Source organism: Mus musculus, chromosome 3 (genome assembly GCF_000001635.26).
Source record: "Mus musculus strain C57BL/6J chromosome 3, GRCm38.p6 C57BL/6J".
NCBI classification, from domain to species: Eukaryota; Metazoa; Chordata; class Mammalia; order Rodentia; family Muridae; genus Mus; species Mus musculus.
In genome coordinates this window covers 132869717-132890300 of record NC_000069.6, presented here as the reverse complement: position 1 = coordinate 132890300, position 20584 = coordinate 132869717, and the positions used below count along the sequence as shown (strand labels likewise).

General features: G+C 44.4%; 1 protein-coding gene and 1 long non-coding RNA gene across 8 annotated transcripts in view; both read left to right on the top strand.

Moving 5' to 3' along the window:
* The window catches only part of Npnt (nephronectin), a 68547-nt gene extending 59991 nt beyond the window's left edge, over positions 1-8556 (top strand). For all 6 annotated transcript variants that reach the window (NM_001029836.2, NM_001287102.1, NM_033525.3 and 3 more), the window contains 2 exons: positions 4289-4545; positions 5788-8556. In NM_001029836.2, the coding sequence (NP_001025007.1) occupies positions 4289-4545; positions 5788-5871 (341 nt within the window). In that variant the 3' untranslated portion in view covers positions 5872-8556. The remainder of the gene's footprint in view (positions 1-4288; positions 4546-5787) is intronic.
* Positions 8557-11704: 3148 nt separating this feature from the next.
* Gm29811 (predicted gene, 29811) overlaps positions 11705-20584 on the top strand; it is a 36395-nt gene continuing 27515 nt past the window's right edge. For both annotated transcript variants that reach the window (NR_102298.1, NR_102297.1), the window contains exon 1: positions 11705-12291. This is a non-coding gene — a long non-coding RNA (predicted gene, 29811). The remainder of the gene's footprint in view (positions 12292-20584) is intronic.

Genomic DNA, 20584 nt, shown 5'->3' with positions numbered 1-20584 from the left:
AGCTTATTACAAAGCTGGACTTAGACGTGGACTCTCGGGAAATTAGTAGACTTGTAAATTATACAGTGCTTACTAATGTAAGCATTCAGGGCTCATTTGGTACTTTACCTCGTTTCAAGAAGGAAAGCTCCACACTGGACTCTTCCTTCCCTCTGTAATTAAGTGGGGGGTTTTTGGTGTGAAGCCAACTTAATGGAAGGGTGAGAAATCTAGGTTCTGTTTTTTCCTTTGGTTCTGATTCTAGCTTCTAAGGATAAGACACACAAGCTATGGAGGGAAAGTGCTGTTTTATGTGCATCTAAAGCCCAGTTTTCACATGCCACAGTCTTCAGAATACAACACAGAAAAGCTAGTGTGTGAGTACTTACAATCTACCCTAACAGTGGTGCAGGTGAATGGGGCTTTGAGGCACACAGGTCTGAGGGATGGTAGTTGGCTCCTCAAGGATCCCAATAGTGCTAAGAGTGTCCTTCTGGTGTGTACAGTCTCAGAAACAAGGCTTCAAATAACTAGTCCAAAGTACTTTCATTAGCGCTTCTAAAATTTAATTAAATATAATTGAAGGAATATTGAATTAAAATTGAAAGATACTTAAGAATAAATATTTGGGGTAAACTTTTAAGATACAATTATCCAATAAATTGATATAGTTTTTAAGGTCTGTTGCTATAACTCGGTGGTCGTGCATGCATGCCTTTAATCCCAGTACTTGGCAGGTAGAAGCAAGTGGATCTCTGAGATTAAGTCCAGCCTGGTCTACAGAGTGAGGTCCAGAATAGCCAGGGCCACACAGAGGAACTTGTGTCAAAACATACCACACACACACACACACAGTTTTTGTAATACCACATAGAATTTAATTGTACTCATTGCTATGTCTTGAATTACTCACACTCATGTAGGATGAACTCCAAGTATAATGTAACTGTCACAGTGTCTATAAATAACATAGACTCAACAGATATTAATATCTGATATAATGCCAGCACAGTCTTTACCTCACTAATTTTATTTAATCCTTATCTCTATCCAGTGAATCAGGTGATACTGTCTTTATCTCAAGTGAAGCATTGATCCCCTGAGGCAAATGCAAGCCTCCTCAGGCCACAAGCTAGAGTAAAGAAATGTAGTACATTGTAGAGTGAGCTCAGTGCCTGGACCTGATGTATTCAGTACATCCAGCCTCTAAGAGGGACTGGGTCCGATCTGAGTGATGCACAACAGAAAGGTCTACACGCTTGGATGAGGAGCTTGTCGGTAATGTTCACTGCTGTAGTGAAATAACCCTTTTGAGTAAGGTACACCATGAAGGATAAGGTACAGCATGAAGGTACATGCACTCAGGTTAAATTTTAGAAAATTCATTTGTTTTGTAGAAACAGGCTGCTTGTAATAGTCCTTGTAAAACAAACTAAATTGATTTTTTAGAACACTTTTTTAGAACCATGTGCTACTATTCAGCACCTTTCATTGTTACCATATTTGCAGATGTTTCAGGCTGTGGGTCACATTCTTCTTGTCCTCTAGTAGGAGATAGATGAAATGTGGAATGATGGGGGCATATCTTACGTGGTCATCGGACTGTGTTAGAGCAGAGCAAATGGAAAGATCGTGGCAGCCATGGCAGCAGCTTAGCTGGGTTAACCCCTGAGCACAGATCTGCCTCCCAGAGGCTGGTTTCTAGTTTTTATTTAAAACAACAAAACAAAACAAAACAAACAAACTTGGATGAAATGGAAATGGAATTTAGATACTGAAGAAAACTTGACCTAATTGTGACTCAGAGTAGAAAGTGATTGTGTGTGTTAACAAATCCAGCATCCATGAGGTTAGGTTAATGGGCTACACACAGAGATAAACTCTGATGGTAAGTATGTCTCAAGCTCTAGAAACCAACCACAACTGTGGAAAGATGCAAGCAAGACCTAAATGTGAAGGATTTGGTACATAAGGACTTTATTATGGGTGAATCTCATGACACTTGTTTTAAGAAGATAGACCATGTCTATAGGTATGATTCTTTTCTACAATATAAATTATGCTATGGTGAAGTGATTGGTCCACTTCTGGGCAGCCGTTCTTATCTAGGACTTAGTTGCACATCATTCAGAGAGTATGTCTCTGGATGGAGAGGTGTTTCTTCCTTGACCTGTGAAAAGTAGGTAAAGGCCAAAATGTTTCACCTGGAGAAGAAGCAACAGAATGTACTGCTTTGAAACAATTGACCCAAGGTTGACCAGTTGTTCTTTGTGATTCAAACAGGCATAAGAGGTAGGATTTGTGCCAGAAAACAATGTAGATGGATTTAAACTCTCAAAAAGAACATTCAGGAGAGCTACTAGAAAGAGCAGACTGATATGAGGGGAAGAGCCTTCTGCTGGAGATGTTTGGTGGGGTGGCCTCTGCTAAGATGTTGTTAAAGGACTAAAGCTTCACCTGAGATGAGATGACCTCTTAATCCAGTTGTGAGGGTCTGTGGTCATTCGGAAAATGTCCCCTGGAACCCTAAGGGAATTGGCAAATAATGTTTTAGATTGGAGAAAAGGATGGAAAGAGCATAAGATGGCAGAGAGTTGACAGACTGAGCAAGTGCACGTGTCAATATGCCCTTCAGAATGGGTCCTCGGAGTGCTGGGGAATTCCAACCATACTCCTCTGAGCTGTACATGCGTGCTATGGCGTGTGGGCATTCCCGCTCCTCCCAACAATGAGTCACCCGGTGAACAAAATTAAAGAGAACTTAAACCCAAGTCAGCGCGGCTGCATGGAGGAAGAAGTGAAGCAGCCGTGTTCCTCACTGTTACAATGGTAGAGTTTTGAACATGTGTAGAAAAGGGTTGTTGGGATCTTGGGCACCTTGGTTTGTTCGATGTGCTGTTTGCATGCAGTGTCTCGAAAATGGTATTAGCATACATTCCTTAGGGCTTAAGATAATCCCTGCTTTCTTGAACCTGGCAGGTTCACCGTAATAATCTTACCTTACCCTTAACCACAGACGCAGACTTAGACAGACACTTAACATGCACATAAAACTTTTGGCCCAGTATTTTGGGGCTGTCAATATGTGAGGAAAGGGAGCCAAGATAAGGAAGGAGGAAGCCAACGCCTTGTGTTTGCTTTGTGTTTTCATTGACTCGGTACATGAGTCAGCAAATTTCTGGCTTTTTAAAAATTTTTTATTTTTTTATTTTATTTTATTTTATTTTTGCTATATTTTTGGAACATCAGCTATACAAATAACTTTAATTTTCTCCACTCTGTCCTAGGATGCTGGTGGGGAAGTTTGAGGTAGGGATGGGACTGACTGGTTTCAGCTTTTGCAGCCTGCAGGGAACACTTAGCACGGGGCGAGGGTATATCACAGTAACTCAAAGTCCTTTGTTACCTAGGAGAAATGCCAACAGGAACTTGGTAGAGAAAAACACCCAAGTCTCTGGCCATGTGGTGTAGAAATGAATCGTAAGGTGATGGTGATGGTGATGGTGTCTTTGAAAAGGAAGTGAGGTTTCTCCCACAGCAGATAACAAGTGCCCAGGATTCCAACCACATTCTTCCCATGGACCCAATGTTGAAACCCTCAATCGCCTGTGACAAAAACCGCCTGCAGGAATTGTCATCTGTAGAAGCGCTGGCTTTTGAAACACTCATAACCTTCCCTTGCAAGCAGCTGCCCCCACTTTACTGGTGCTTAGCTCTTTTTTTTTTTTTTTTTTTTAAATTGCACTGCTCTATAGATGTTGGGGTCTGAGGTCAGCCAAGGTGACTTGTCAAAAGTGGAGGGCTTTTATTAAGTTTTTATGTTCTCTTAGATACAACAAGACAGACATTCAGACACATAGACAGAGATATACAGTTTTTAACTTGTATGTATGTGTGTGTATACAAGCTGTGCGTTTTATTGCCCTGAGATTACTTGTCTACAAATAAATCTTACCAGGGAAATTTTGGGTCATTTTTACTAAAACAGCGCGGGATGCCCACCAGCACAGAGATGGTGAGGATCAGGAGGCAGTTCATGTATGTGGTAGGGGTGTGAGACTCTATTCCAAGGAAACAGCCAGTGTTCGGTTACTAATCCTGAACTCATGATGCGTTGTCTTCTGTGGGCAAAGTACGTGGGTGTTATTTGTGAACATCATAGCATTTACAACAGGCGTAGAAATAAGCTATTGTTTTTCTTCATAGAGATCTGAGATTCTTCATCAATGAATGTTACAGTATGAAGTTTATTAAAAATCTCCTGTCCGTGCAGTTTGTGCTAGAAAGAGGCCCTGCTTTGCCATTGCAGGTGGACAGTATCTCACAGTGTCTGCAGCCAAAGCCCCGGGGGGAAAAGCCGCTCGCTTGGTGTTACGTCTCGGCCACCTCATGCATTCAGGGGACCTGTGCCTGTCCTTTAGGCACAAGGTGACTGGGCTGCACTCGGGCACACTGCAGGTGTTTGTGAGGAAACACGGTACCCACGGAGCAGCCCTGTGGGGAAGAAATGGTGGCCATGGCTGGAGGCAAACCCAGATCACCTTGCGAGGGGCTGACGTCAAAAGCGTAAGTAGATCCCCCAAACGGAAGTGCTGCTTTCATGGGAGAGCCTGGCAAGGAGCCTTGCGCTGTACAATTCAGGGCCAGTGTTTTGTGGCTTTTCCTGGAGGGCTCCATCCATCGCCTCTTCCTGGAATTCTTTTCTGCTTCTTCATCCTCCTTCATTGCAACCTTGACCACCAGACCCTCGCTCAATTGTGATGATCAATCGTTTTCAATGAGAGAAAATCAGTAATAGAAAATTTAAGGGGAAAAAAAGGAGTTGATAAACACATCCAGGGTCTGAGTGTTGTGGTTAACAGTGCCTGCTTTTCCTCTACCTTCAGTTCCTTAACCTTCCAACTTTTACCTCTGCGGCTGCAGTAGCTCTTCTTTCTATTTTTAAGTGTTTCTTTGAAATTCGTTTCCCTCTTTGGCCCAAAGATGAGTTAAGCGGCTCCAGGTGGGAGCCCAGATCCAGGTTTGAACAGTGTTGTTCAGGATGGGTTATGGTGGAAGTATTGAATGGGGATGCTATTTGTATTTAATTTTTAAATTTTATTTTAAATAACCAAGTTCTGGGTAGTGAGAAAATGATCTGTCACATGCCACCAAATATAACGGGTGACTCTCAGAAAATGTCATCTTGAGGTAGACGCTTATACAACTTTGCCCTGAAGTGTCTACATCATTCTTACAGAGTTTCTTGAGACCACATTAGAAGCACAGACCCCATTACAGCTTTCAGGGGGGTCATTAGATGCCTGTGTACGTTTTGCCTTTGTCTTCTTTAAATGCATTGCTTCATGCCATAGTATTGAAAGGTCTGGTCCAGTTTTAAGGGAGCAGGGATACCCTACAGAGGATAAAATGTGAAAGAGTAAAATCTCTAAAAGCTGGGGGCTCTTTAGCCCCTACTTCCTCAGCATTGTGTCACACTCTACTCTTCTTCCTTCCAAACCTTGGTAATCTTTGACCATTGTCTACTTTGCCAACATTTCTGCAGTAAACGAGTGTGTAGTGAGAATGCCAGTTTGAAGAGTAACTGATTCTGGGCCCTTCGGTCTGATGAGCAGCTGGACGATCAGTCGGAGGGCATCCTGAAAGGCCAGGGCCCGGGACGAGGCTGGCCCTTGAGCTCTAGTGTTCCCACTTGCCATAGAAATCTGATCTTCGGTTTGGGGGAAGGGTTGCCTTACCATGCTCCATGAGTGAGCACTGGGAAAAGGGGCAGAGGAGGCCTGACCAGTGTATACGTTCTCTCCCTAGGTCATCTTCAAAGGTGAAAAAAGGCGTGGTCACACGGGGGAGATTGGATTGGATGATGTGAGCTTGAAAAGAGGTCGCTGCTGAGAAGACCCCTGGCAGCTCCCGAGCTAGCAGTGAATTTGTCGCTCTCCCTCATTTCCCAATGCTTGCCCTCTTGTCTCCCTCTTATCAGGCCTAGGGCAGGAGTGGGTCAGGAGGAAGGTTGCTTGGTGACTCGGGTCTCGGTGGCCTGTTTTGGTGCAATCCCAGTGAACAGTGACACTCTCGAAGTACAGGAGCATCTGGAGACACCTCCGGGCCCTTCTGGGGTGTTACCTTATATGGTGTCTTCTTTAGGAAGGCCTTTGGCATGTGTGACCGGGACCATCCTTCATCCTGGTTATAGAGTGGGCCTGCTAGCCAACTACGGGAGACGTTTTCATTCTGTGCAAATGGTATTCTGTGATCTGTCCAGTGTTGTACCATGAGTAGTACTGACTTTGCTTACAGTATGACAGTATGATGTACAGCGTGCTTGTGAAACTAGTGTATCTTTTTCACTTCAGTTACTTCTGGCCTGACCTCAATCCATATTCTTTATAACGGAGGGGTGTGCAACATATTAAGATGCATTTATTCTTGTAAACTGTGTCTTTCTGTTAAAGACAGTTATATAGGGTGGGCATGGAATTTCCTGGTTAGCAGTACTGTGTTTGTGTAAATGTGCTATTACTATAAGTATTTACATGTTCCGAATATCCACAGACTCTAGTTGCAAGGTCAAAGGCAGCTTATGATCCCCTGAGTTAAAAAAAAAATACATGGTGACCTGTCATCTATGCTATGACTTAAACCAGCAGCAAGAAAACTGGCAAAGGTGTGCGGCTTGGGGTAGTGTCATGATGGCTTTGTTTCTGTGTCCTTGAGTTTGACCTATTCAGAAAACCATTCAAGGGAAGCAAGGACCTGCAGTTAATATATAAAACCCCTATGCTTCCGGTTATACTTTAAACTGACAGCCTTCACCACTGTTACATGCCTCCACCAGTAAGAAGCTTTGTAAAGATTCTGGGGGGGGGAGCGGAGGACCAGAGGACAGCCCATAAGACAGGTGCTTTAAATCAGCAAGGTTTCCACGAGTGCAGCTAATGTGTTACCTGAGGCTGGGCTAGGAAGCAGGCCTGTGCACAGAGGTGACGCTGCCGATGATGGAGCAACACTAGCACTGTCGAGGAGGACAAGATTGGAATTTTAATATCGACAGAGCCCCAACTTCGTCTCCTCCCTGTCAGACCGCTGTTTTAAAAAAACACATAGCTTTAGAGAGTCAACTTTTCTCCTTAGCATTTCTCACCCTTCTGATTAAGTAATCAAAATATTTTCTGCTGTTTTTGCCAGGAGACACAAAGATGATTAAAGGGTTGGAAAAAAAGATCTATGGTGACAAACTAAAGGAACTGGGAGTGTTCTGCCTGGAGAAGAGAAGACTGAGGGGCAGGCCGTGGGGGCTCCTCCAGGCTGCGAAGGGTTGGCACCAAGAGCTTGGGGAGCGGCTGTTCTCCATGTGTCCTGAGAATAGGACCAGAGGGAACAGGCTTAGGCTAGAGTGTGAGGGGGACTTTCCTGGCAGGGACAGTTGCTAAGCCCAATCCTTTACAAAAAAGAAGTGTGATCATATTCATTCTCCTCCTACTCCCTCCTTCCCTCCCTCCCTTCCTTCCTTCTTTCCTCCCTCCCTTCCTTCTTTCCTCCCCCCCTTACTTCTACCTTCATCTCTCTCTCTCCCTTTCTGTTCTCTTCTCTTCCTCTCTATCTTCTTTGTCCCTTCCCTCCATTAAAAAAAAAAAAAAAACTACATAAAATGTTAGGTATTTAAGGTGTACGTACTTCAAGGTAAAGTCCCTGATCATGGACACTAGAAGACACTTTGGTCTCCAAAGTAGTCCATGATAATGACCATCTTCAGAACTGAGCAGTTTGGACTGAGCTCCAAGGTAGACTTTCTGCTCTTGGCCTCCTCCTGTAAAGGGCACAAAAGGAAATGTCAAGCTCACTGAAAGGGTCTTCACTCAACAGCCAACCCAGCAGTATTAACAGAACAAATCCCCAAATTCTTTATTCCTGGAGAGGGTGTGTCACACAGGTGCTATCGAATCTTAATAATGTCCTAATATGGTGGTGTTAATGTTTGATTCCTGGGTAAGGGTGCGACCCCCCACGGTTTGTTCAGTCGATGCTTAGACTTGTTTTTCAAAGAGACCCCCAAGAAACATGAGGCAGAGAGAGCCTGTCTGGTGCATTGCCTGGCTTGCATTGACAAGTTAACATGGCTACTGAAGGTGTGTCAACCACAGCACCGTTAGCCCTCGTCCTTGCCTCCTTCCATGACTCACTTTCTCACCAGGAGCCTTCCAAGTTCCACGAGCTGGTAATGCTTTTTGAACAGCTCCAAGTGACTTTGCCATTTAGCTCAACAGACACAGATTTGGGGCTTCTGAAGTAGAAGTAAAGAGCACCTAAGATGTCCTTAGGTCCATTTTTTTTAATGATTCATTTCCTTCTTGGTCATGTAACTGCACAGCTGATTCAGAAGAAAGGGGAACGTAATCGAGAATTTCACTCCCAGGTGCCAATAAGACATTGCACTACACTGATGGAGGAAGTTATCCAAAGTACTGTATAACATCTTGTTTATTATTTAATGTTCTCTCAAGTGAGAATTGTTTGTGGTTTTCAAAATGAACAAATAAAAGCAATCTTTGTAAATAAAAATCACTGTTCCTACTGCCACCTGCCTCTTCCTTGGTTTTTTTTGACTTCTGATTTTTGGGACTGGGCTCCCGAGGTGACACACTACTGTTTCAAAGCCATGCTAAAATCTTCTTAAAACCTGGAAGTGTGCGAACACGGATATCATTAAGGTTTCTGGGTTAAAAATATACAGCCCACTCATCACATGCCCAGACAGGGGAGAGATCAGGTCGCTGAGGACCCATGCTTGTCCCAGTAAATTAGTTACATTCTGTAATTTACTGAAAACATTGCTTTATATGCCAAGATAGGCTATGAGTAAATCCTTAGGTATATATTATGTATTACATAAACCTTTTACTAGTGATCTTGTTAATTTATAACATTTCATTCCCCAGTCACTTTCGGGTGGAAAGAAAACCAAACATAAAGGAACAAGATGAAAACATACAGGAGTAGCAGCAGTCTGCGGGGAGTTAGGGAGAACACGTTTATCACTGCTCTAGAGAAGTCACACGATCAACCTTCTCGTGAGTTCAAGGGGGGTAGGATCACGCTGGCAAGCTGCACGTGGCAAAAGCATATTTTCCATGGAGCCGTATGATGGATACTTTATACATTTAATTGAGTGACGACAACAACAAGCGATAATGAGTAAGCTGAGGTAAACGCTCCTCTCTGCCACACCTGGGAGGAACACAAAAACACACTCCAAGAACAATTCCGTGTTTTCAAGAGACTGACGTCACCAGGCTTGTTTTCTCACAAGCATTTAGAATTCTCCTCATACAACTCCATTCTTGGACCGTGCCCTGGCAACGCTGAGTGTTTTCTTTCTCCCCTGCACTCAGAGAACTCTTTAACTGCTGGGGACCCAAGTCTTCCAATTCAAGTCTGCTCTCCCACCTCAGGGATTCTTTCTAATCACTTCAAGATCTGAGAAAATCCAGTTGAAGCTCTGCTGAGCTTGGGGGAAGCAGATATGAAGGAAATCGGGGTGTAGTGGTAACAGATATTTGAGCAATGTGTGTGGCTCTGGGGACCAGTGCTGAGCAGACTTTCCCATGAGGCGTTTCTGTCTAGAGATGGGAAGGGACATCTTTTCAAAATCACAAAAGCAGAATTAGCATTCTGAGATATGTATTGGAGGGTTCTGAGGCTGGGGGGACTTGAGGACCTTCTTGAAGCTTTCTGAGTGTCACCATGCCTGGGAATCCCCTGCAGGCATAGTTAGACTCCCAGCTCCTCCTGGCAGGGATGAAACTCAAGATTCTCCATTTCTAAGGTGTTTGCAGGTGATGTCTGAGGCACTCTTGATCCAGAGGCCACACCATGGGTGGCAAGGCTTCAGTGACAGTGAACTGGGCGGGGACTAATGTTAGATGGGCTGAAGGTCAGCGTTTGCAAGATCTACATGAATAAAACACTTAGCCATAGTAATAGTACTTTTTTTTTTTCTGAAAAACTCTGAGCATTATACATATATATAAATGTGCCTACCTGGTACAGAACATTACTTCGAACAGATAGCAGGAACCTATCATTGAAAACACATAAATATAAATGAACCAGGCTGGCAGTGTAGATTTGTGGCATCAGTGTGGGGAGAGTGGGGTATACAGGCAGGAGGAGTATGGGTTCAAGGAAGCTTAGACTACATAATGAAGGACCCTGTCTCAAAAGATTAAATGAATTAAAGCATTCACACACTCACACACCACGAGGGAGAGGGGGAGGGGGAGGGGGAGAGAGAGGGAGGGAGGGTGGGAGAGGAATATATATATTTGAATTTACAGTCTCCCCCAGTGGCTGGGGTGTATGGGGCTTGGTCCAACTTGGTACTGTTGGTGATGGAGAAACTTTAAGGAGCAGGGCCAACAGAAGGTCTAATGTCCTTTGGGGTGTGTCTTCAAGGGGGGTGGTAGGAATCCCAGCCCTTCTCATCTCCCTCCTTCTGCATCCTCTCTGCCACGACATGAGCAGCTTTGCCCACCACTGGCTCCTTACCCCTCAACAGGCGCGAAGCAAACCCATTGCCAGAGGAACATAGTCTGAAATTTGAGCCCAGATACATTTCCACTTTTTAAGTTGATTATCTTAAATGCGGATCGACACAACATCCTAACCAACATCAATACAGGAATGTTAGCAATGAAACTTCTCCACCTCCACATCAGGTCTATAGGAGGCGGAGCTTGAGGTGGGCCCAGCACCACGAAAGCAAGTTCTGTAGCTAACCCTGGCACAGGTTAGCCTTGCCATCAGGTTTGCTTGCCATCTCTACATCCACCACTCATGGAGGTGACTCCTTAAATGTTGCTAGGAAACCTGGGTACCCTCCTCAGTCTCCATCCACACCTACCACGGTAGAACTTGGTAGTTGTGATGTCTCACTTCATAATCCTTGAAGGTTCTCCCATGGCCTCTATGAGTCAATCCCTTATTGACCTAGTCACTGTCAGGTTACTGTAGCCCCAATGTATTAGTTACAGCCAACTATTAGTGGCTTACCCACAAACCTCCTCTCCCCTAATTCCTTCCTTCACCGGTTGAAAAAACTCCCTTATTAATTTCTTTGATCCTTAAAAATCTGCCCATTTTCTATGTTCTTTTTATCTAGTTGAGTCTTTGGCAGTTCTAAAAGTGTGGCCTCCCCCCTTCATGGAAATGCATAATATTGTGGATGACACTACTTTCAATTTGGAGATAAAAGAGTGAAGTCTTCCACGATGGCTTAATACTGAGGCATTTTACATAACAGAGCACAAAGCTATCACATTGTCACAGACAATGTTCTGTTACCTTTCTGTAGGGAGTGTATTATTTTGGTACATGGTTTCAAATCTGTTGTTAAATGAGATAGGATAGTTTAGTTAGTTAGTTAGTTAGTTAGTTAGTTTTAAAGTAGACACTTTGGTTCTTGTGGCATTGAAGTCATTTGAAGAGCAAGATAGGTGAGTGAGAAGGGACAGGAAGCATGGGATTTCACAATTCATCAGGCAACAACTGAATACTTTTGCCTCCCTAGTGGCTATGCTCAGGAACACAAGCCCCACCTGTGAGGTGCAGCCCACCTAGGGCTAGTTGAATCAAATTCCCATAACGAAGCTGCCCAGGTGATGCCCATACCCCTGAAAGAGTCTCATTAGCACATAGGGTATTTCTACAGAGCTTAGCTCTCTCCTGCACAGAAGTCTCCCATGGAACGAGCACCACCATCTTTTACCCAAGCCGGTGCCTGTATCCCTCTAGTCAACACCACCTGGGAATCTGTTAGAAGACCCTCAAGCTCAGCCCGGACCTAGAGTCTGACCCTGGGGCAGAGCCGCATTTTGGCTTTCTCGACTTATCAGCCATCCCGACGCTTACGGCCACCCCACTAAAGCTCGAGGACCTCACTGTGGAGATGGCCACTGTGGGTTACAAACAAGAGTGAACCCCCCGTTTTGCCTGTTTGTGGAGCATCTTCCCCTGTCACCTTTGCAGGCCCTGAAGGTTCACCACCGTGTTGGGGTGGCTTCTGAATCAGGAGAACCTGGGATGTTTTGCCACCTGTGTGACTTGCAACATTTTGCATCTACTCTGAAATTTTCCTAGCTGGTTTCCATAGTGTCTTATTGAGCCCCGACTGCAATCCAAGGACGTAGAAACTGTTGCTTCCCACGGCAGACTGGAGATAAAGTGCCTAGCTAAAGAACATATCACTATTGAAGAGTGGAGAGCCACTTAGACCCCACAGGACAGACTCACAAAGATCCAACAGATGTTTCAGTGGTAAGAACAAGGGTGTTTCTGGTGACAGGGTGTCTTTAGGTCTTTGGTAAATTAATTAATTAATTAGAGAAATCTATATTAGTTAGTACTCAGGAAAATTGCAATCGGCAACTTCATAGGCTCTGTGTTCATATCAGTGAGGGGGTCTCAGGGCTCACAAGTAAGGATTTAGGAGTTTTGTTGCACAATGCTAGCAACTTCACTTTGAAAAACAAAAATTCAAGGAATGATTGGTATCTATCTGTGTACCCAAGGAGATCAGACCCTATGCTTTTTCTGCATCTTTAGTTATGTTTTCAAGTCTTTGGTGAAGCCATTTGTAAAATTAAAAGGCCCATCTGCACCTGTAATGTGATAAAGATCTACCCCCACCCTAACCCCACCCCCGCCTTAACACTCATTCATGCTAATGTTCCCCACAAAGGCAGTCGCTGATGGTCAGAAGAGCAGGCTATTTTTGTTACCACCCTCTAGGTTCCATCTGATTCTAGCCTCATACCACAGGTCCCGAAGCGCAGTCCTGGGGATTACAGAGGATCTGGCTTTCATTTGCTGCTGCACTCAGCTGTAATTCTCAAACACTGTGGCCAGTGACCGCATTTGGCTACAGCTCAGGGCATTTTATAAACTGTTCCTTCATCTTATACCACTTTCCTCAGATTTCGTAGCTAGTGCTTTGGTTAAACAGTGTGTGTGTGTGTGTGTGTGTGTAATAGCTAGGAAGAACATTCATGAGACAACTAGGGAAATCCAATTTAGACACTAGCATCTCCGTCAAGAATGAATTTTTGCCTCCACATACCCCTAGCCCACTTCTCAGGCACCATCCTCCCATAAAAATAAAGTGTCCTCATCTGACTCTAGTGTTTGAACGTAGATACTCTTAAGGCCCTTACATCAGAGACAGGGTCACTGTGCTAACCAAATCCACAAAGGTCAAGTGGACTCTAGTACTAGTAGCCATGATTTATATCTAGACCTGATTTTTTAGTTTCTTTCCCATAGCACAGGCAGCAGAGAAAGTCCTCCGAACTCTGGGAATGTGTAGCCGAGGTGAAAAGAGGCCTGAGGGTCTGAATAGCCACATGTTTATACTCCAGAAATCTAGTAACTATCTTAGTAAATGCACAAAAAAAAAAAAACCCATAAATACTCATTATGGAATGATGTACAAGTCACAAGGAAGGAAGAAGGGGAAACTCAGATCTCCTCCTGGAAATCTTGGCTGGAACCTAGTATAAACCATCTGAGATTTTTTTTTTTCTCCTATTAGCACCTCTGATCTCTAACCGCACAGGTAAAGGCCAGGCATACGTACACTTACAGACTCAATCTCCTTGAAGTTGAACCTGTGTTTAGTACCTCATATGCATGGCAGCGTAGAAATCTCTGGAAAGGAGACAGCATAAGCATGTGATCTTTTCTCAGGGACTTTGGCCGTCTCTGGAGAGAAGCCGTGTTGAGATTCCAGAAACCTAACGATGCTCTGGGACATGGTTCACAGCCCCTTTGTAATTGCTGGCCGCTTTTCTTTCCCTGTCTTGCTCCAGTGATCCAGGGAATTCCCTGGAGGCCCTGGGATGTAGCGCAGTAGGTCAGATTCTCCGGGAAGCCAGACCTGCGCAGCCAGATGGTTGTCCTTAAGAGACAGACAGGTGGGGGGCTGTCTAATGTCAATCTTTCTCTATCCGAGAGCATTTGATTACCCCTGCCCCATTCCCCACTACACAAGATAAAGAACAACAAAACGCAATGTTTCGCGTCCCATCTACTCAGTGATCCTCAGAGAGGGTTTAGCAATGGCTGGCTATGGAGTGGGTTTCCTGGCTCTAGGGTAAGCCCACCCACACTGTTCTCTAAACTGTTCTAGTTAACTCTTTACTGCACTGAGGTTTAAAAGTCAATGTTTAGATACTCTTGTTTGTAACAAAGTTTCGTTCTGGAAGACTGAAGGCTGGATTACCTGTGAGGCTAACCAGAGATGAGAAATCAGGTGCATTTGTGACTCATGCCAGTCCTGGAAGAAAATCACCCATACTTATCACTCATCGCTAATGCCAGAGCACCTGCCTCAGAGCCACCTGCACAATGAATTTGCTTGAGAATAGCTTTTCATCCCAACAAGTGCTTCAGTGGCTGGATACCAGAAACAAAACAAAACAAAAAACCACTCTACAGGATCAGATTCTGAGAGAATTCTTTATAAAACGTCAGAAAAATGTGTGGACGTTTCAGGGTTATATTTGAAAACAAAATAACGAAGACAAAGCAACGGTGGCCTTATTCTTAGAAGTGGGTTATTTTCAAGCTGACTACGGTGCGGAGGGGAGGTTTGCACTGGAGGTTAGCGGGGCTCGGGAGGTAGGTGGGCCCCTTCCTGGGGTACTTCTCTATACTCTGCAGAAAGCACGCCAGTGGGATAAACAAACCCACAGTCAGTAAACCTGGAGTTGGTACTTCAGCCTCCAAACAACGCTCTAGGCATGATTCTCAGCCTTCCTAATGCTGCAACCCTTTAAATACGGTTCCTCGTGTTGTGCTGACCCCCCACCCCCACCCCAAAATTATGCCCTTGCTATTTTACAGTTGTAATTTTGCTACTGTTATGAATCATAATATAAATTTTCTGGAGATAGCAGTTTGCCAAAGGGGTCTCACAGGTTGACCCACAGGTTTGAGAACCACTGCGCTAAATGGCTGCATGAACCCTATCAACCTTTGTAACTATTTCCTCCAGAGTTGGGAAAGAGCTGAGCTATCCCAACCACAGAGGTACGAGAGAAATGGGTCTCTGGAGACTCAGACAAACCGCTTCCCTCATTCCTCTGCATGCCACCTCTTTCACTGCCCTGGGCCAGTAGGACTGCTTTGCAGTATTGCTACTGAACTGCTCCAAAGGCCTTCTTGCTCTGTGAAGGCTTGAGCCCAGAGAAAGGAGAAAACTAACCCTTTCTACTTAATCATATTAGTTGCTACAATGGAAGAAAAGTAATGTACTCTTGAGTGTTGGTTGTTAAGAAGCCCATGATTTGTTTTAGGGGATGAGAAATGTGTAGGTTTTATATTTGTGTTATGCTTCATTGTTTATGACTTGTGTGTGTGTGTATCTGTCTGTCTGTCTGTCTGTCTGTCTGTCTGTCTGTCTGTGTGTCTGTCTGAGTCAACATGCCATAGCCAGCATTTGAAAGTCAGAGAGTAACTTGCTAGAATCTGTTCTCTTTCCATAATGTAGTTCCTGGGATTGAACTTGGGGCTTTAGGCTTTGGCAGAAGATGTGTCTACCCCATCCACCCCATGGATATCTTTTTGTTTGTTTGTTTGTTTGTTTGTTTGTTTTTGGGACAGAGTCTCACTCTCTATCACTGACTGACCTGGAACTCAGTATGTGGAGCAGTCTGGCTGTAAACTCATGGAGACACACCCGACTTTGTCTCCTGAGTGCTGGGTTTAAAGGCAGATGCCACCACAACCATCATAAAATAAACACTTTTTAGCATTTTGGGTTTGGCTTTTCTGAGACAAAGTCTCAATATAAAACCTTGGCTGGTCTAGAACTCACTAGGTAGAATAGGATGGCTTGGAACTCCTAGAGATCCACCTGCCTCTGCCTCCCAAGTGCTGGGATTAAAGGTGGACAATATTTCCACAAATGTCAGCTTCACACAACATGTTTATTATCTTTAATTTTTCAGGACATGCCATAATTGGCTTCTCCATTTCAGGGTCTTTTTCCTTGTAAGGTCTTACAAGGCTACCATTATGGGCACAGTCAGGAAAGTGGCCTCATATGACACAGTTGTGTCAAAGGTCCATTTCTAAACTTAGATCAACCAGATTCAGTCTGTTGCTTTAACTGTATTCTCTTTGTCTGGCTGAAGGCTGCCTTCACCTCGAGGCCTCCCAAGTGTCTGTCACATGGGTTCCACGCTTGTGTCCTTAGTCAGAGTAGGAAAGATCCAGGAAAATGGACACTGAAATATTCTGGAGTATTGTTACAGAAATCTAACCTTCTGACTGTTCTTTTAAAGGCCTGGTTTGTAACAGAAAGACTTTTCCCAGTTCTGCCCTGAACAAGCTCAAATCAAGAGTCTTGCATTCGCCATTCCCCTCCAGCTCATGAAACTTCCTATGCAGTGAATTTTCAAAGGGCTCTGGTAATTCTGGGAGGAAAACTTCAAGATACTGTTTCTACTTTGATATGCTCGCTTCCCCTCACATTCAAAGGCAAATGTCTCTCATTCATGTTTTTTATGAAATCACCAAGGAAGTGAGCTGCCATAAATGTCTCCTTAAATGGGTCACACTCGTATGCAAGGAGTAATGGGTTATTTTTATAAAAAATTTAAAATCTCTGGGTATTTTTAAAACTGCCACTAATAGCGACTTCTATCTGCTGTGACCTGCTACTCTTCACAAGTGTCTTGTCAAGTTTGATTCCATCTTGGCTAATCCAGGAAGATTAGCCAGCTGTTCTAAACAAGTCCCTTTTTGTTGCTTCCAAGTTTATGCGACCTCATCACACTCCCCCTCGGGAGGACACAGCGTCAAGTCGTGGCCTGACCCCACCCTTCTGTTCACCTACTATAGAAACCCTGTGGTTTCCTGGGCATGAAGGAAATCCTCACATTGAAGGGAGTGGTTGGCAGCTTCTGATGTGAGGTCAGTGGCTATTTTGTCCCCAGTATAAGACTTCCCTTCGACCCAGCATCACCACATCTGAACTCCAGGCATTCTCAAAGGAGATTAGAGATCTCATATTGAAACCAGGGTCAATCTAGTTATATTTAAAACTCAAAAGTACGTGAATAGTGAAGACGCAGTTCTTGGTTTATATTCCGTGAAGCTCTTTGCTGCTTTCGTAAACAGAGGCAGTGATTTCTTTCAAAGTTACCGTCTGAGCAGAGCTTCTAGAAGGTTTTGAGTAATCATTTGTTGTTTAGAAATGGCAGCCTCTCTTACTTCTTCCTCTGCAGACCGAGTGTGTTTTGGTTCCAGCGCATGTGTTTGTCCATTTAAGAAACCCGACGAGACAGTGAGCACTTAGTTCTCTAAATTGTCCTTCGCTCTGTTTAATGTTTCCTGAAGCATGTTTGTGGTGCTGTGTGTGTGTGAGTGAGTGTGTGTGTGTGTGTGTGTGTGTGTGTGTGTAAGCCGGGGGACAATCTCAGGTATCCTTCTACAAGAACTGTCCACCTTGCTTTTAGAAGTAGGGTTTCTCACGGGCCTGGAACTCTCCAAGTAGCTAGGATGGCTGGTCTGCTTCCTGGCACTGGCATTATAAGCATATGTCACCATGTTTGGAAACATAGTACTTCCTGCCATCCTTACATTATCCCCAAATCTTCTCTTCTTAACGATTTTCTCCCCACTCTAAAAGATTTTTAAATTTTTTCCTTTTATAACAAATGAGCTTTTTTAAAAAATTAAATTGATTTTTTTTAATTTTATGTTCATTTGTGTTTTGCTTGTATGTCTGTATGAGGGTGTCTTGAAACAGGAGTTACAGACAGCTGTGAGCATCCATGCACATGGTTGCTAGGAATTGAACCCTGATCCTCTGGAAGAGCAGCTGGTGATCTTAACCACTGAACCATCTTTCTAGTCCCTCTAGCCTTTCTCATTTGCCTCTAGGTTCTTTCTTTTCATATAAGTTCTCCTTACATGTGTAGAAATGGAAGTTTTTAGGTGGAGTTCAAACTGGTAATTCCCTTTGCCTGGGCTCCCATCGACCTGCGAATTTAGCAAGTTCTATCTTTTCTAGGGATCTGGCTACATTCCCTGCTTGCCTTTTCTCTGCCCCTATAAGGATAGACTGGTGAATACTAATGTTTCTGCCCGTACTCGTGGCCCATGATTCCCTGTCAAGCAAGACTGATGGAGCCTCTTCTCCCAGGCCTCCCTGAAGTCTCCACATGGTTCAGTTGTTTTCCAAACTCCTAAGGCCCCAGTAAAGACTGCCCAGAGAAGAGGACAGTCTTGGTGTCTAGAATTGCTTAGCAGTTCTGGTCAAGAATATCTCTGAGGAGGAAGCCATTGTGGTCACAAATGCAAGCAGCATTCTTAAATCCCTGGTGGAACTGATGTGTTAGGCTCTGCTGTGGTCTTTTTCAGTTTACTCTTTATTCAGAGGAGAGGAGATGCAATTCACTAAGATCCCCGATTGCCCAATAGTGCTGTTCTGCCTGGTCCTACGGTCTCCTGTCTCTCACAGTGGACCTGGTGTAATGGAGGAGGAGTTTTGTAGCAGCACTAGTGACTTCATAGGACCTGGTCAGGAAGGCAGACAAAAAAGCCGGATGTCCTGTGAAAAGAGGGCACTCGGGATGTGGGCCACCAAACCAAGGTTAGTTCTTCCTGCTTCCAGCCAAATTGCAGAAACCCAGGCCAAAGGAGCTCTGGGCAGGAAGCCAGGCCTGGGTCACCTACTAACACCGTGGCTGGTGAGTACCCAGGGCACAGAAACTGAACCGAGGTTGACATTTTCAGTGACTCACACAGATGGAAAGGGTGAGCTGGCAGTGACCTGAGAGAATCTGAGCTGACTCATCGGTGGTTGCTGTGGGCTCCGGGGTCTTGGAGGAGGCTCCAGGGAGAGAATCTATCTCTGTGAGTGAAATCAAGAGTCACTGCTCTGACAAAAAGACTCCCTTGAGGTGACCGCATTCTGCACTGGAACTCAAAGACTCCACTAAAGGGAAAGGCGTGGCCTGCTTGATGAGGAGAGAAGTGTAGACAGTGGACTTCATATTGGGCCTGACATCCCTACAGAGTCTGAAACACCCCATGCCATCCAAATCGAGGATTCATCCGAGTGCCCCAGCAACCTCTTGTTCCACTCAGATGTGGGCTGGGCTCAGTCCATTTAAGATTTGGGGGCATACAGAGGGGTCGGCCAGCAAGTGTTCATTGTTCCTCCCAGGCAATGGGAGCAAGCAGGAGGCTTCAACGATGCCTCTATCGACTCTCAACAATGGTAGAATCCCTGGCCATAGCAAAGCCAACACCATAAGAACTGCAAATGAATCAGACCTCCATTTGGGTTGTCTGCAGGCCCCGTGCCTTCTCTTGTAGGGGCCCTGTCTGGGAAGTTAAGTTACAGGACTTTAAACCTCTAGAGTTTCATTCTCATCACATCACGTACCTAGTAGATCAGAATCCCAAGCATCCTTATCGGCCTTTGCAGCCCAGGAATTCAAAGCTATAGTACCTGGCCACTGATGTGCCTTCTTTCTGTTTAGATTCGTACTTACTGTAATCTACAGGGTTTAATGCAGATCAGTTTGAGGAGTAATGTGTTCTTAGCACAGAACTAGAAAGTCTTTCCTCTTATTATTAACATTGTGCTCGTCGGAGGTTTAGATTGTCTAGTGTTAACATATTGGTAGTGAATACATGTGTATATATCCAAACATTTACATTCCAGTTCCAGACTCAAAGCACATAGCTCTTCAAATGACTGACACCAGGAGGCAGAGATCATGTATGTGATGGCTAGAGCTTACCTGACCAGACCACGGGACAATGGATATTAACCCCTAAGGCTAGACTATGCATAAATCACAGTTGTATAAGGAGCAAGGTGAATGGACCATTCTGCCATCACCCACCGAGCTACCCTCAGTCCAGTAAGGCTTTGGAGATTCTCCAGGGCAGAAAGCGGAATGTGAACAGAAACAACCTTACATGGCACATTCGTGGAAAAGAAGCCTATTTAGGGAACAGATACCAGACAAAGAAATCCATTGGTGGTCATGAGACCATGACTACCGACCTTTGAAGTAAGAGAACCTTGGAATAAATAGCTGTGAGTCAAAAGGCATGGGGAATCCAAACCCCGTCTAGGTTTATGCAGCTCAGATTCCTAAAGAGCATAAACCTTTGCCATCTAAACTAGATAGATTATTAATTAGCCAATCGGGCAAGGCATGCTGTTTTTCTTTTTCTTCTTTCTTTTTTCTTTTTTTTCTTTTTCTTTTTTTAAAGAGTTAGATATTGCTTGAGCTTAAACCTAGGAAGGATGGCATGGCACAGAGCAAGTGTCCCTACCACTTGCTGAGAGTCAGAACAAAATATGAAAAGGAAGCTGGCACAGACACTGTGACTAATTATAATCCCTCCTGGAGAACCCACAGAGCCACTCTGCTGACCCATAGTGTTTCTTTGAAACTTCTCATTGTAGGAAGAAAGGTTATTTTCCTTATCTTTTACACAAAGAACGGAGACCTAAAGAGTTCAGCTGAAACCACACTGGTTGGTAAAGACAGGTTGGGTCTGCGTCCACTCTTGCAGAAGC